The sequence below is a fragment of the Drosophila virilis genome, chromosome 6 (assembly GCF_030788295.1).
Source record: "Drosophila virilis strain 15010-1051.87 chromosome 6, Dvir_AGI_RSII-ME, whole genome shotgun sequence".
In the NCBI taxonomy this organism is placed as follows: Eukaryota; Metazoa; Arthropoda; class Insecta; order Diptera; family Drosophilidae; genus Drosophila; species Drosophila virilis.
The window spans coordinates 1,523,699-1,540,642 of record NC_091548.1 but is presented as its reverse complement, the minus strand read 5'-3'; the positions used below and the strand labels follow the sequence as shown (position 1 = coordinate 1,540,642).

The following is a 16,944-nucleotide window of genomic DNA, read 5'->3' as shown; positions in this document are numbered from 1 at the left end:
CGGACATGGCTAGATCGACTCGGCTATTGATGCTGATCAAAAATATATATACTTTATGGGGTCGGAGATGCTTCCTTCTGCCTGTTAGATACATTTGGATTTCGCACAAATACCCATTTTTAATGGGTTCAGGGTATAAAAATATTAGTCGACTACTTCATTTGGTATCCTTGCAAGGGGCTGACCTTATTGCTTTGCATAATCGAGCCGATCGAAATAAGGAAGAGTGATTTGATTCCAACAAAGCTATTCGTGAGCGTTGTAAAATAATAAAGGATTTGATTCGAACCGGCCAAACTAACTACACACAACATAAACGACAGCAAAGACATAAATCAAAACACGAACCCAATTCAAACAAAACAAAGGTAAGCGCATGCCGCCACGGTTACAGTTATGTATATGTAAGTAGTTACTTACGAGCCGAGTCGAGTCGAGTCTTTATGGTGTCTCGGCTCGGTAACTCAGGGCCCCAGCAGCAGCAGCTGACACTCGGCAATCGGGCGCGTTTGCAATTACAGAAAACCAGTCAGAGTCTTCCCATCGAGAGTATGATCTGAGTTAGGAGCTGAACCGAGCTGAACTTCACCAGTGCTTTTCCCATGCAACGTCTGCTGTCTGCGTGGCAAATGCACCTGTCGCATTCAGTGCTTGTGCGCAGCCAGTAGCCAGTGGCCAGTGGCGAGTGCCGAGTGGCAATGGTTCAGAGTAGAAAACTGGTCCCGGGCTCAAATTTTTGAACTGCAATCCCAAAGTTTATATATATATTATAGGAAAATATAATTCAAGTTCACACACAATAATTGGTTCCATATGGCATTATCTTTGGGATTTGGTTATTATCTTTGGCATTTGAAGATTGTTAAAGAGTCTCCTAATATTTGAAGGAGATCATCAGCTTCGATATTTTCACTTTGCTATTCTTAACCCACTAACGGAAAAAAACTAATAACCTACCCTGAATCAATTGAAGAATTAAGTGCTCATTTACAACTCACCTTTGCTTTTGCAGCTTGATTTGAATAGTTATTCCATATAATCGCTATTTTACAATTCCTTTTTCTTTTAATTTTGTTGACTAGGTCCACTTATTTTATTTTAAATCTCTAAATTTGTATATGGCACTTGAATAAATGTTCATTCAGTCGCTTGAGTCACATTTCACTTTTAGCCGTACATACTACCGACCGGGGTAGTTGTGCTGGGAGGCTTACGGCGATCCAAAGGTTTGAAAAGTTTTTCTAATAGTTTTCCGGCATTGTCAAGTCATATTTGACATCAACGTCAAATTGCTGTCGATTTTCCTTCTCTCTGCCAGTAGTCGCCGTAAACACAAAAAAACATTTTGTTTATTGTGATAAGTGTTTGACCTTTTATTGCCAGTTCAAATTTAGTTTTGTGGACCGACTATTCGAGTGAGAATATAGGCATACTCATTGTCGCTAGCGTGTCCCCCTCTCTCTCTCTCTCTCTCTCTCTTTCTCTCTCTCTCTCTCTCTCTCTCTCTCTCTCTCTCTCACTCAGCTTCAGACGGCAATACTCGATCGGTTCTAAATACACACACACACACTCACAAAGGGACATTTATAAGTCCACCGACACGACATCCTAAGCCACGCTTTTAAACATAGTTTCAGCCCAATTGGGTTATAATTACGGTGATTAAGGGCAACGAATAAAGGCTTACTTTTGCGCATTTAAATTTGCGAGTTTTTTTAAGTTCGATTGTTGAGATGTTGAGTTCGAAGCACGCGTGAAACGTGAAACGGACTAGCGGGAAAACGGTCTACCGACAACTGCAAGAGTAGCAGAAACGGTGACGACAACGACGACGACAGCGACAACAATTGTAACGGCGACACGACAACCTAACCTCCACCACCACCACCACTGCGTGGCAATGTTCAATTGTCACTGATTTCAATTGGATTCCAATTCCATCTTCGACCGCTTCAACGGGCTGCATTATGATGCGACTGTGAGAGGAATGCTCTTCGGCTCCACGACTGATTTAAGAGATTCATCTTTATTCGGCTTTGGCTTCGGTTTCGGTTTCGCATTCGTATTTTCTATTTACACTCACATTTTTCTTTTTGTGCAATCATCTCTTCAGCATTAGTCTCTTGGACTTAAGAGAGCCTTCCATAGTCACAGATATAGCGGAGAGAAGCTGCTGAGCAAAGCGACGCAAGTAACCAATGATAGCGTTTCACTGCCCATTGACAACCAATCGCTGTTATATCGAATTCGGCCCCGCCCAGTGAGCGCCCGGTGTCATATAGAGCACTCATGACTCTTAAAACTGGTTTTTGACCCTGTAAGGGCCGAACAGGCCATATTTATCCTTAAATAAGTATACACTGGAATAAATTTCATTCTTATTATGTGCATATTCATGTTTCCGTCTAAAAAATTCGTACTGCGCTACATCCTAATCTTTCAAATCTCCTTTTGTGTTATATTCCGCTCCCAATTGTAGTCCAGAAAATAAATTAATTTAAATTATTTAAATTCATTTTTTTTTCTTCAAATATAAACAAAAAACAAACAAGTAATAGGTTCTAGTCGGGAGCTCCCAGCTAGGGGATACCCTGAACCCTCTTCTTCCAACATCAAATGTATATATATATTCTATTTTGGAAGCTACATGTCAAGTTTGGTGACTATAGCTCTTATTATTTACTAGGAGCACCTACACTTTAAAATTTCAAGTCTCTAGCTCTTATAGGCTCTGAGATCCTTGCGTTCATACGTACGGACGGACGGACGGAAGGACATGGCTAGATCGACTCGGCTATTGATGCTGATCAAGAATATATATATTTTATGGGGTTTGAGATGCTTCCTTCCCACAAATGCAATATACCCTTATACCCATTTTTAATAGGTTCAGGGTATAAAAATCAATCGTGGTACGATTTATGTATGTGTTGAACATGTTGATCATGCAGTTAAGTTTTAATCAACGCGCAGAAGATAGAGATAAGAAGCTGCGTAACAAGAGTTGAAAAATGGCGAAAAACTTTTGTCTACTATCCGATTTTCTGAGATTCATTTGATTTTCGCAAAATCTGCCCTCTAAGATAATAAATGCAGATAAAATTATATAAGGGCGAAGTATCAAGAGCTTACTTTCAAAGCCGCACCTTTAAAGAATGCGTATTTCTCCGATTTTCGGAATTCCATCAATACGGGAACTGGGTAAGTAACATTTTAAATGTACGCAGCAGGCTTAGGATGCACTTTCTAGATGATATCTATAAATATCAGTAATCGTAAGTTTTAATTTTCACACACAATAAACTTCCAAATGAATCAGGGTACATTTCCCCAATGGATAAAAATATAATATATATACACAAATTATATTTTATTATTTACTATAATTATCGGACCGTTCTTGGCCGATTTTTGAACATTCATAATAAATATGAAAAATTTTAACGTAATTTTTATTTCAATACAAGCGCCATCCCTTGTGCAACTTGAACAATAAACACATCATCTAATATGTAATGAGCGCCACCTATCATAAAAACTCACTAGCCCCATTTTTGTCTAAATTAAATTTACCATTTTTTTAATAATGGTAATTAGCCGTTAATTTTAAAATAAATGCTTTATATGACATTTTTTTTGTAGAGCCACGCTTACAATCGAAAAGCGCCATCTTTCAGCAATGATACGCTTATATTGTGTTCACAAACCCTTATTACGAATTACGAGTTAGGAATTACTTTTTTTCGGGAATCACAAATTATGTGTTTTGCAAAATGAGTTTGGTAGAGATAGTTAACCGTTAAGTTACACACTAGTACTGCTAAATTCAATAAGGTGCAAAACCTTTCTTGATAGTACGTGTAACAAATTAGGAGTTTCTTTCGGAAACGCAACATTTGGTCATGCCGCACATCGAAACATTTAAAATTTCTACACACGGTGCGGAACTTTGATAGGCTGATATAATTTTATACAATTATTGACTTAATTTAAGACAAGTTGACTGTACATATAAATATATATGTTTTTATTTCAGTAGAATCAGTTGACTTAACTGAATTTTTTTTTTTTTACAGAAAAAGAAAGATTTGAATTTCGGAAGAGAGCTTAATGTGTTGACAGAATGGGTTTGGTGGTGATATTTGATAATTTACCGTTGAGTTTTACAATTAGTACTGTCAAATTCGATAAGGTTGTAGGCCTTGCTTTGCACTGAATATTTTCAAACGACGTAGTATGCTTTATAAACGGTGCAATGCAGAAAATGCTAAATACTACTACGTCATATATTGGACGCGAATAAGCATGAGCAGACAAAATAAATATACTTTTCCGTCAGCATGCTCAGCGTGGGCAGATGGAATTACCAACCCAATCAAGTCTTGTCACTTACTTAACATATTCAAACGAAATAATGCTACGGTCCTTACTCAATTGGTAATGTTAAATAAATTTTGCCAGATGTATTAACATGGCATTGTGAATTTTGAATTCCTGATATCGGATAAAAAATATTCGATTATTAAAGAAAAAAAATTATTAAAAAAAATTGGCTTTGACGTAATAGTTTAATTTTAAAAATATTTTGCCAATGTTCGTATACTCAATACCTTGGTCGAAAGTTGAAAAACAAGTTGTTCCAAAAAAAGCATACAAATTGAGACAATATGCCGCTTCCTGCTGTGAGCAAACCAGTTGATTAGGCTATGTTATCTTGGCCTAACATAACGATGTTGGCCTAACAGCTGGTCTACGTCGACGAACGAACACACTTCTTTTGGACTCTTCACTGTCTGTTAGCGATTGTTTAGAAAATGCTTTTAAACTTATTTACTGTAAATGGCTAACAAGAAAGCACTAGTCGGAAATGGTTCTTTGGCTCCTCATTTGTATGAGTATCTGCAAAAAGATATGGGTGGTGCCTAGTTTAGTTTGCTGTTGGATGAAACAACAGATAGAAATTATTTGCATTTAGTCGGCATTAGCGAGTCCTATGAAGATTCATTTAATTATCCAATTTTTTGTATTTGTTGTATACTCTATTACTTTAATTGAGAATATCAAACAAAAAATACCTTTAATATTGCAGCTTTTTGTTTAGCTTTTTTTTACATTTGATTTTTTTTTTTCGTTTTTTTTTTTTTTCTTTAAGGCAGATCCCTGTTTTTTGGTTACTCAATAAATGGCAACACTGGTCAGAATCAGAATCGTCCAAGTGGACAGCAGTCGAAGGCCATGTCATGCAAAATCGGAAAAGCCAGTTTAGGAAGCAAGGCTAAAAATTTAGCGTCGCATGCTAATGTATGGGCGTTACTCATCTTAGTGTTTAGATTGCCTTTGGCTTGACTATGGTGATACTTGCCTAAGTACAGGTTCTTCTGGTTAAATAAAGAAACGAGTTTTCGACATAAAAAGGTTAGGATAAGGATTTTATTTATGCTTTACGTGTGTTGTGACAAGGGATGACATCAGTAAATGGGATTTAACTATCTTTAACTAGATAAGAGAGCCCCCTTTAAACGGAAACATTATTTAAAGACTTTATTTTCACAAGTATTCTGCACTTATGAGAGCTAACATTTTTATTCTCACGAGTCCTCTTTTACTGGGCTGCGAGTAACATATTCTTAATTCATTCATCATTACCGGGTGGGATCAGTGTCTACTTATGTATAGTATTCCAGTGTCGAATATTATGGCTTGACCAAACGGTACTTGGATTAAGATTTATTAGGTAACAGTTCTATAGGCGGGGGAGTGGTCATAGTTTTCGATTGGGCTCTGGATGCTTCCAGACTAGCTCGACGAGTTGCTGCTGCCATATATGTGTCGTAGTATTTGCTCAGGAGCTGGGGATCGACACTATTAAGTTCCACATAGGCATTTGGCAGCGACATTGCCATTGCCAACGGCGATGTGTGTGCTGGTGTGGCCGATTCGCTCAATAGTCCTGGAACAGAAGCCGCTGCTAGGGGGCATTCCTCTAAAGAATTCGAGTCCTGTTGGCTACTGCTCGCCGCCGAGCTGTCCAATGGCGGGGAAACAGAAACAGAAACTGAAAAATTGTGGGGCTCCTGCTCTTCAATGTCCGCATCGAATATGGATTGCCTGGCATCGCTAAGGTACGAATTAGTGTCATCAGGCAAGAGCATATGCTGAATGACTTGGCTTCTTAATGGGTGGCTCATGTGCTTTTGGTGTTGCCCTGCATCCTGGCCTTGCAACTCATTAACGTCTCCATCACCAAATCCGTCAACATCAATATCTGCATCCACATCGCCATCAGCAGTATTTGGGTTAGTGCTGGGACTTTGTCGCTCCACAACCAATTCGCGGTGGATCATTTGCTGTTTTTTTACTTGTACCTTTGTGATAACCGTATGCTGGGTCTGGGTCGATGAGTCCTCATCTTCAACAATATCCACAATCTGCACATCTGGCGCAAGAAGCGAGGCGACATCAAACTGGCGTTTTCGCGTCTGCGAATACAGATTTGCAATTGTGGTCGTCGTTGTAGAGTTGATGTAAGCTATATGCTGATGATGGGATTGTGGCAGATGCTGATGTGGGTGCGGGTGCTGTGATAGCTGATAGCTTGGATCCAATCTTGGCTCTGGCTGCTGCTGCTGCTGCTGCTGCTGCTGAATGTGGATCTGCTGCCGCTGGAGAGCTGTGGCTGCAGCCGTGTATTGGGGCAGATTGCAGGGGGGATGGGAAGCACCAACGACACTGCGACCAAAGAACTGACCAATGTATTGTTGATGGTAGGGATAGTTCAGGGCAGCGAGCTGCATTGATGCCTGCGCGGCGGGAGGTGGTGGTGTGGTTAAGTCTAATGGAGGCGGGCTCGGGGAATCTGTGCTGGCATCATCAACGGAGAGCCCCATGTGCCTGCGCACCTTGCGCTGGGCTTTCCGTCGCCGAAAGTCACCTTTGCGAAAGTCATCCATGTTGGCGGGATGAATAGCCCAGTAATGGCCCTTGCCATTCGCACTGCGCCCAGATTTGATAAAGCAGTCGTTTAGGGATAGATTATGCCTGATCGAGTTCCTCCAGCCGGGCCCACGGGTCCGAAAGTACGGGTAGTTATCCAAAATATATTGATAAATATCTGAAAGCACTAGTTTCATTTCAGCGGAGCTCAGAATGGCCATTGCAATAAGTCCAATATAGCTGTGCTGTGGCTTTGGCTCCTCTGGCTGAAAAATGCGCTGAGACTGAGGGAACAGCGAGATCGTCGATAGCGTTGCCAGACGGTTTCCAGCTCCTGCACAGTGAGAGCTGTATGGATGTAGCCAAGTGGGCAATGCCGTCGAGCCAACGCCCGATCCCGCAGCAGACGCGTATTGGGGACACCTTAGACGCTCAATGTTAAGTGCATAATTGTACAACTGCAAGCGATACTGTTCCAAGGCCATGGTGGTCACCTGAGGAGGCGTCTGCCGAGGGATTGTCGTATTGGTTGACCCACAGCCGGTGCTGCCAAGCGATCCGCGAAGGGGATAGGTGCCAGTCACGAAATGCGGCTTTAGACTTGGAGCGCGAGCGCCTGAATTTGATTCGTCCTGTTGATGACTGGGCGAGGAAGACCGCGATTGGGTTAAGTCTGTGTTTGCCATCGGACTTATTCTTGTTTTGTTTTTTTCTTCTTGTTCAATTAGGCAACATTTACAATATTTATAATTATCATAAGAGCCTCTTCGACTTCTCTTTGTGCGGGACCCATTCCAAATTCTTTAAATTGAAAACTGAAAGAAAATGTTTTCAAATTTGTTTTATACATACTTAAGTAAACAAGTAATCAAAACTTAAATAGGTTATTTATTAGAAATAATCTGTTTTACTCCCTATTTCGCAAAATCTCCAAAAATTTTATATTAACACTAGCTGCATTAACCCAGCGCTGAATCAGATAAATTCTGCTCGATATAGGGCGGAACTTCATGTGGGGTCAACAGGGTCGACGGACCAACGATCTGCTTTGTATTGATCTTCGGTATTTATGTTAATGAGAGCTCCACTTGATGTCACTTGCAAAGTGATGACCGTGTTTCTCGTTTTCACGCTTGATAATAAAAACACACTTCAAATCTCGAGAGTATACGCAGCCGTCCGTTTTAAGTAGTTCGTAAGCATGTCCAAACGAATATTTATGAATATATTCGTAAATGTATTCTTATAAATATGTGTATGTATGTATACCTCTAAATCCAGCATAACAATATGAATGCACAGAGACGCGCTAATTGTTTTCATTTTATTTTTATGCTAATCGATCCAGCGTTGATAACAGGCGAATATTGTTTGTCATTTTCAGAACACCGCATTTCTATTAAATGTACTTATATCGCGGTCTGTGTACCCTGTATACCTGGTATCAGATGGTCACTTTTCGTATTCTCCCAATCGACGTTCACCCTGTGCTTATTAACAACTATTACACGAAACATTTTCTAGAACCAGACAAGTACCATCATAGGTCATCCAGACTGGTAGTCTATCTCAAACGCACAGCGAGCTTCACATTCCCTGGGTTAAAGAGTAAATAGCAAAGACCAGTGACAGGTACGCCAGGTACACTTGGAACTCCAAAATGAGGCACCCGATTGACCTTCTGATGAAGAAAAAAAGCCCTCCAGTTCACAAAACTAATACCCTGCATACTCACCCATCGCATCCAACCCAAACAAATTCTTTCTCTTAATAAAAAAAAAGAAATGTCCGTCTTTTAATTTAACTATTGCCTCCTTAAATAAATATCGAATAATAAGAACAAAAAATAATAAAACAAGTAAGAGGTTCTAGTCGTCAGCTCCCGACTAGGGGATACCCTGAACCCTCTTCTTCCAACATCAAATGCATATACATATTGTATTTTAGAAACTACATGTCAAGATTGGTGATTCTAGCTCTTATTATTTACCAAAATTGCCCAAGAATATCATTATCGATTTTTATCGATTGCTTGGAAACGGAGTAAGTTACCGGAAACAAACTCGATCTACGCAGGCACTAGGAGTACCTACATCTAAAATTTCAAGTATCGAGCTCTTATGGGTTCCTTGGACAGACAGACATGGCTAGATCAGCTCGGCTATTGGTACTTTAAAAAAAGTTTTATACAAAAATAGATAGGATCTTGTATATGAATGAAAAATAGTTAAGCTATTAAATTAAATAAATTAAAATTAAAGCAATACAAAAATTTGTTCATACAAGTACCTACTTACTATCTATCGTTCTTTTATGCTATATAGCTATAGCTATATGAAATACTGTTCCGATCCCGCCGGTTACGACACATGTATTGTGTGCAGCAAAAAGACCTGCATGTGATAGCTGTCTGCTCTTAAGCGTTACAAATTTTTTGCTAAAATTATAGTACACTCTTCAAAGGCTTAGAAATATCTTATTTCCATTTTTATAATGTGTTCCCAGCCTCGCCTCCGACATATGATTGCATACAAACAGACGGACATGAATTTGTTGTCCCAGCGCGTGGTCCTGGTCACCTTAGAGTCGAAGATGTTAATTTCGGTAGAACATAAAATGTCACTTCGCGATGATTTTCAAAAAATTAGCATACTGCTGACAACTACCCTAAAACTTAAGGATATGTAAGTAATTAATTTTAACAATATTTATCACTGCAGTCAATTACTGAAAAATTGCCAATTGCTTTTAGCTTAAGAAGTTTAGTTTCAGGTATACTTGATGACTCTTTTCATTGGCCTAAGGTATTATAGCCACACTTATCACTTACACTTATTACAGTTGCAGTACAATTTTAATTTCTATGTTATATCAACGTAAGTTCAAGGGCATTGCGGGCACTTAAACTTGAATGCACATAACTTTATTATACGAATTTATTGTCATATCTGTTATTTAACCAAAATTTTAAAAACTTGTATATACGATTACGATTAACTGAAGTATGTAGGTCATTTATATATTAATTTTAACTATGTTTTGATAATTATAAATCCATGTCGATATCACTGGTTACAACTAGCTATGTGGTAAATTTATTCCGGAATATGCACATTGGGTATATAGGCGATCGATCGAAAATTAGATTGCAACTATCCGCGAGCCAGGCATAATAGACTAATAACTCAACTCACGTTGAGTTTGAAATCATGCGTGTGGTCGGCGCTGAGTTTCAACTAGGTCTGGGTGAGTAAGCGAAAATTGATTTTGCAAAATGGATGAGGTTGGCCTGACTAGTCGCACGCCTCGCAGGGTAGTAGCACAGAAATAGGCCCCGCCCAAAGTCGTGTGTATGCTGCATTTTGATTGGTACTTCCTCAGCAAGGCTGCAGGGCTGGCTGTTTACAACAGGTTTCAACAGCCAACCAGATTCGCTTTCGCTGTTATTACAACAAATATATACAGAACTCTTGTTGTCTTTGCTGACAAGCCCTTTGCCTAGTCGCGGATCTAGCTATCTTACTTCCTCAAGCGCACTCAGGATACATTAGTTTCAAAATGTCGCAAACACCTTCGGGTATATTGCTTAAACATTTTTAACAATTAAATGTTGGAGCCACAGTCTGAAACAAGCAAGAGTGCTCTTGCCGAGAGTGCTTGAATAGGAGACACTCCGTACCGAGCTCCGAATATTATACATATATATGTACGCATATCACACGCATGTCACACGCATCGCAAACAGGGTCCGTACCTTAACCAGGGGTTGTGTGTTTATTCCATATTTTGAAAATGTTGTATTAACATGACAAGCGACTGTATTTAAATATTTCCCAAATGTAACACAGTTGTTAAGGCTCAAGCAAAGAATATAAATCTATAAATGGTATTAAGATGATATCTACGAACGTGATTAAAATTTGTATATTCCCATTGAAAATTGGCAACAAGAGTTTAATCTTTATGTGCAAATGTATGTAACAGGTAGAAGGAAGGATCTCCACCCCATAAAGTGTATATATTCTTCAAAAGATTCAAAAAGCCGTGTCGATCTAGCCATGTCCGTCTATCTGTCGATATATAGTAATAAGGGCAGCCGGACACGGCTATATCGCCGCGGCTATTGATGCTGACCAAGATATAATATAATTTCCTTGAAATGTAAATATTGATCTTATATTAAAACCTAAATGCTTACAAGGGTATGAAATCTTCGGTACCCCTAAAATAGCCATTTTTTCTTGTTAACTAATTCGGGTATAGACTTTAGAACGATATAAAGTCTCTAGTATAATTAAAAGTAAATAAGGTAAACGAGAGGTAAGTTGACAAAGGTAAACAAGATGCGTACATTTTGGGAAAGTCCTAATCTTGTCGACTCTTTGCAGAACAAATCAGTCTCTCAAGTGCATTCAGGAAACGACTGAAGAATGACAAAGGCAAATTGAAAATCCGCATTCGCAAATCGGCCAGACGCTAACAATGCTGTTAAGATTCCCGATTCTGAATCGATCCGTTTGGCTTTGGTTCTATTGTATACTTTGATCTGCACAATTCTCATTAACGCAAATTTTCAGAAAACCAAAACAAGTATTTCTTATCATTGTTATTATTTGTTTTCGTCACTTAAGGGTGTTAAGCATATATTTTTCCAATGAAATTCTTAAGCGGTTCTAAACAAAAGCACCTAATATTTTGCAAAGAATTCTTCTCAAGTACTCAGAGATCCAATTGAAGCCACTTAAAAATTTCTTTCGTATATTTGTGAGCATGTCTAACCTAATAGTGACAGACAGAGTAAAGTAATTACTAGTTTTACTATTCTTCTTTAATATGTGCAAAGATATATTAAAATGTACAGTTTTGGAACGCGACCCATATAGAAACAATCGGACGGAAATAAAGGGTTTGTATAAAATTACTATTATCAAAATGCCTTTCAGGGTATTTCGTCTTCGGCGTGCCAATGCTAGACAGACTTTCTTGTATTTTGTGCAGTTTATTAAATAATAAGCTGAATTCCTTTTATTGATGTTGTGGAACCATTTACCACACACCTGCATTTTTATCGGCCGCAACCACATTATGACCCGGATCTTAAAGATTTCAGCCGATTATATTTTCCTTTTTACACATTTCAATAATAGAATCAAATTATCAAACTACAATAGATTGAAGAGCCCGATAGTACTGCGCATAAGGCAACGGAGCTGCTAAAATATGAGAAGTCATCGTGGGGGCGTACCAACGACAATCGGTTGTGGGAGAGTGTATTCATCGATGCACGAGACGGCGAGCTCGAGGTCCATATCTTTGGCCCACAATCAAGGCGGTTGAGCATAGCAATGAATGAGCTACAATCATCAAATAACACCACCACGCTATCAACACCATTACGCCGATCCTCATTCTCCCGTTTTTACCTTGATACCCATCCTTGTGGCTCTTCTTTCCCATTGGTTGAGCCTATGTCTGCTTACCTTTATTACGCTGTATCAAAATAATACATTTAGCAGATACAGCCATGTTGTCTTTCATGACCTACAAAGTGAGATAGAAAGAGATAGAGAGAGATAGAAGAGAGAGAGAAAGAGAGAGAGAAAGATAAAGAGAAAGAGAGAGAAAGAGAGAATAAGAGAGAGATAGAGAAAAATGGAGGGAGACAGAGCTAAGGATACACAATAAAAGTAACAGTAAATGGAATTAGCTGCTGTTGAAGCAGTGTTGCCAATTAAGCTATTTATTTGGCCAGATACATTAAGCTATTTTCATAAGTCAGTCGAAATATAAGTCGAAATACTTTTATTAAACAGATTTATTTTTTCGTTATGCTATTTCGAAAATATTTCGTTTTTCAAACACAGTAAAAATTGCCTACTATTAACAAAAAAATAAATTAATTAAAAGAATACGTAGCCGATAAAAGCAAACAAGGTATAAGTTTTTGATGGATTGTAATGTTACTTCTCCAGTTTCTTTAAATGAAACTGCGCAAAAGGAGGCAGCTCTTTGCATTTTTCGTCCCAAGTTTGTGAATTTTATCCTTTCCGGGCCATCTTGCCAACAGCATCTTTAGCTATTTTTATACTCTAAACCTATTAAAAATGGGTAAGACGTGTATAACGGTTTTATGCAAACTAATGTAACAGATAGAAGGAACGCGTCGATCAGAGAACCTGCGAGCTTATTTCCAATAACCAATAACCGGACGCGCCTCCAATCAATCGATAAGGATCTATATCGAAAACCTGTTATTTGAGCAAATATTTAGGTTTTAAGAGCTAGATTCACCATATTTTTCGTGTAGCTTCTATACAGATTAACTATTTTTTCATGGTATCCCCTGCTCAGACACTCCTGACTACTTTGAGTAGCTAGGTGTACCTTCTGGAGAACCCGAAGAGGGGACCTGGATGTGTATACCCGCATTCAATGTAAAAACAGGGATTAAAAGCGCACTAGACATGAAGTCATGTGCGCAATGAGAAACCATCAGCGCTGCTTGACATGAACTGTGAGTGAGGGATGGCCACGGGCTGGCCACGGGCTGGCCATGGGGACGACAAGAATGAATTGGCTCTAGAGCTTGAATGGGGTCTTCATTAATATCTAGCTTAGCGGGCTTCTGTGGCTTCAATTCCCCGTGGTCTGTGTTATTTTCAATAAACGGATTAAGTTGTACCAGTTGCTAGTCAACCTAAATACACAATTACAATAAGGTAACTACATAATAAAAGAATGATATCTACTCCTTTGAAAAACAAACAAACATCGAATTGGCCGAAATAAGATATGCTACCAGTTTACTTCTGGAGCAGACCATATAAAGTATATGGGCGATATCATCCATATTTCTCGATGCAATTCCTTTCCCAATTCCCCCGGACATAGCTCGTGTTCTATTTATTTCATTAGAGTTGCCTTTCTTAGCGTCGCGTTGATCCCCCTCATTGTTGGAGTTATCCTTGCATGGCTGCTGTCGTCGCAGTTGCTGTTGCTCTTGAAATAACACATTTTGTGGTTGTTTCCTGTTGTGTGCGTGCGCCCTGGGATTAGCCGTCCCGCTCCAGACCTAGTCGAAGTCCCAGACCCAGCCCTCGTGCTGCTTGTTATGTTTAAATACCGTTTAACAATTTCCCGTCGGCGAGTTTTGTAAATTTTTGTGTTGTTGTTGGCTCAAAGCAAATGAGCAAGAAAAGGCTACATAAACTAACTACCCTTATTCGCCCACTTGTCTTATAGTATATTTGTATATATACATATGTACATTCAACTTAAGCTTGTTATGAAAAGGAATTCCCTAGAGTTAGTGATTTTCAAACAATTTGCGCGCATTACGGCTACTTGCAACATTAACTTTGTATTTGTGTGCGAAAATATATGTATATAAATGACATTATTGCATAAGTATATTCAAAATCAGAAACCAAAAAATAACAGAAATATAGAGTGTTAAAGGATATATAGTACGTAAGAAATACCAGTGTAGACATTGAGCAAGAACTGAAACAAATATCCATGCAACCGGCCGAGGGGCCCAATTGTAATGCAAACCAAGACAATCTACTTGCTAAATAGGCTTGAATAGGAAATGAATGCTTCGATTAGATTACCCTGTAATGCTCATTGTAATCAGCACAGAAGACTCGGAACGATCCACAGCATAGTTTGTTGGACAAAATAATTTGGCTATATAATCCAGTGAATTCGATTTCGCCCGTGATTAGTTTAGTACACAAAGCGTAATACTACAATTAATTAAAGAGGCTTCTCGTCAGAAGTCTACTAGAGTATACACAATGATTCCAGATTAAGCTTAAGATTAGTTGTTTTTGTACAGATTCAATTCTATATTGATTAATCAAATGTATCATTCACGTTTTTAGTAAAAGTTATAAAAACCTCTTAATAAGTCTGCAAATTTTACTACACCCTCTTTCATTCTCTAATATTTGACTTTTAGTGAACTCCCGGTATCCCAGCAGCAAATACGATACCAATGAATATTTCAAATTAGATTCAAAATAAAAGGCTTGAGTTATTACCCATTTTCTGTTTGAATATGAAGCCGTTAATTGAATATAAATGTAATATTATAGGGTGCCCGGCATGATGAGGGGAAGTCAAAGCCAAGTGATGTGTTTGCCTTAGAGTGCGAAAAATTTAGAAAACTGGGGGTAATGGAGGAGTTGATGCATTGTTAGCAACTACCACCAGCTAGTCGTCCACCCTCCTTAGGCGAGAATAACCAGCTCAATCAGATAATTTGCAGGTATCTGGTTACATATGATGCTGCTTCTGCTGCAGCCGGCCTCAACATCTGTCGCCGTAACTTCGAATTGATGTACACTTAACTCAATTGATGATTAAATTTACCAACAATAAAAACGCGTTTATTGTGGCAATGATACGAATTAAGTTTTTCTCCAGTCCCAGCCGGGGCGATTGCTGACCATTTTGAACGGGCTTTTAGAATAGAACTAAAATATAAAAGGCTAACAATTCTCACCCACCATCCAACTACGTACTTAAATTAACTAACTACAAAATTTATTAACAGTTGTCGATGATCCCAGTTGCCACGCATCACTAAAATATGTTTTTGGTGCGATCTTTAAAGCGAAGACCCCCCATATCTCGGTCAAATATCATCTGCTTTTCACGAGGTTGAGGTCGTTGTTCATGGCTTGGCCTCTAGATCAATTTGGCATCTAAATATCTACATAAAAAATTACTCAATACGTGTTTCGGCGATTTGGCAAATACTAGCAACTGTGGTAAATTGGTTTTAAAACTCATTTTAAAATATCTTTTTGAGAATTTTTGTTATACCCGTTAGTTGTAATATAATATTAGTTTTGAAAGAGAAGAACGTTTTAGACATTTGTTACATACAACCTTTCTGATTTGCAGCGGATTGAGGTATTCAAAAAGTTAAAAATTCTTGATAACGCGTACGCTATACGCGAGCCTGCATACCAAATTTGGAATCTTTTATAAACCTAAAAAAAAACAAACTACACTTAGACATCGATTCTTATCAATTTAATGAAAAGAGGTTAGATTTCGATCATTTGAATCACCCGTTCTATATTTCAAACCCTGAGCTATAACAATCTCTAAGATTAATGCGTTATTAAATACGTACATTTCCAATATATATGTACAAACATTTTACTGGGAAGAATAAGCCAATTAGCTAAAGTCATTATATTCTTTTTACCTATTTTCATAAGGCTCAGGCTTAAAGTGTCTAAATCAATTCAAGAATGCAACAACACGCTAGTCAAAAAAAAAAAAAAAAACAAAAATTGCAATAGCAAGTACGTTCCGTTCTGCCCACTCTGTGTTCGTGTCTACGTCTGCATTATATTGCTCTCCCTTCTGATGGTTTTCTCAACTTTAACATGAGGTATGTCACTTCACAACATAGTTGTCTACTTCGTTCAATGTTACCATATAATATTTAGACGCTCATTAACTATCGACTATAAATATTCTGATATCTTTGATATTTTTTAACTTTGAGCCCATATGTGATTTTATTCGTAAGGCTCATAATAGATTAATTAGATTAATTTATAAAATTATTTTATTTTAAGCCACTTAATTGGATACACATATTATATATGAGGTAGTCCAAACTTAGTAACATTTTACCCAAATGTAATGATTTTAAATGGATAAAATTTGTTACACATAATAAAAGAGTAATACATAATACGAAAAGACGATGAAGAGACTTTTTCTAATATTAAAAGAATACGAAAGCAGACCAACCAATTCAACATTTGCATTTACATATAATTACATTTTACGTATTAACACAATTGTTATGATTTGAAGTTTAAATTTTTATGTTTGTTTTAAGTAGAGTATATGTTCGTATATACAGATATTGTATGTACTATTTCGAGTCGTATTTTAGGGTCATGCTGAGTTAAATTATTTGACACTCGAGTGGAAGAGGACAAAAGTTGTTAATTTTGTTTATTGGATTGCGCAATGTAT

The 16,944-nt window shown here is 38.1% G+C and overlaps 2 protein-coding genes across 3 annotated transcripts in view; both read right to left on the bottom strand.

Annotated features, from left to right (window-relative positions):
* The window catches only part of Sox102F (transcription factor Sox102F), a 44,843-nt gene extending 42,928 nt beyond the window's left edge, over positions 1-1,915 (bottom strand). The window contains exon 1 of one of the 2 annotated variants that reach the window (XM_070210634.1): positions 999-1,915. The gene's annotated coding sequence lies outside the window, so the exon portion shown is untranslated. Of the gene's footprint in view, positions 1-420; positions 714-998 lie in introns of those variants that run through there. The other variant, XM_070210635.1, reaches the window with a different exon arrangement.
* A 3,493-nt stretch (positions 1,916-5,408) lies between these two features.
* Positions 5,409-10,164, bottom strand: fd102C (forkhead domain 102C). The gene is made up of 2 exons (XM_002059712.3): positions 9,764-10,164; positions 5,409-7,748 (listed from the first exon to the last, which is right to left on the bottom strand). The coding sequence occupies exon 2, from the start codon at positions 7,617-7,619 to the stop codon at positions 5,721-5,723; it is 1,899 nt and encodes a 632-aa protein (XP_002059748.1). The 5' UTR covers positions 7,620-7,748; positions 9,764-10,164; the 3' UTR covers positions 5,409-5,720.
* Between the last annotated feature and the right edge of the window lie 6,780 nt (positions 10,165-16,944).

Coding starts and splice junctions, on each gene's coding strand:
- fd102C (XM_002059712.3), bottom strand. CDS start 7,619: ATGGCAAACACAGACTTAACCCAATCGCGGTCTTCCTCGCCCAGTCAT.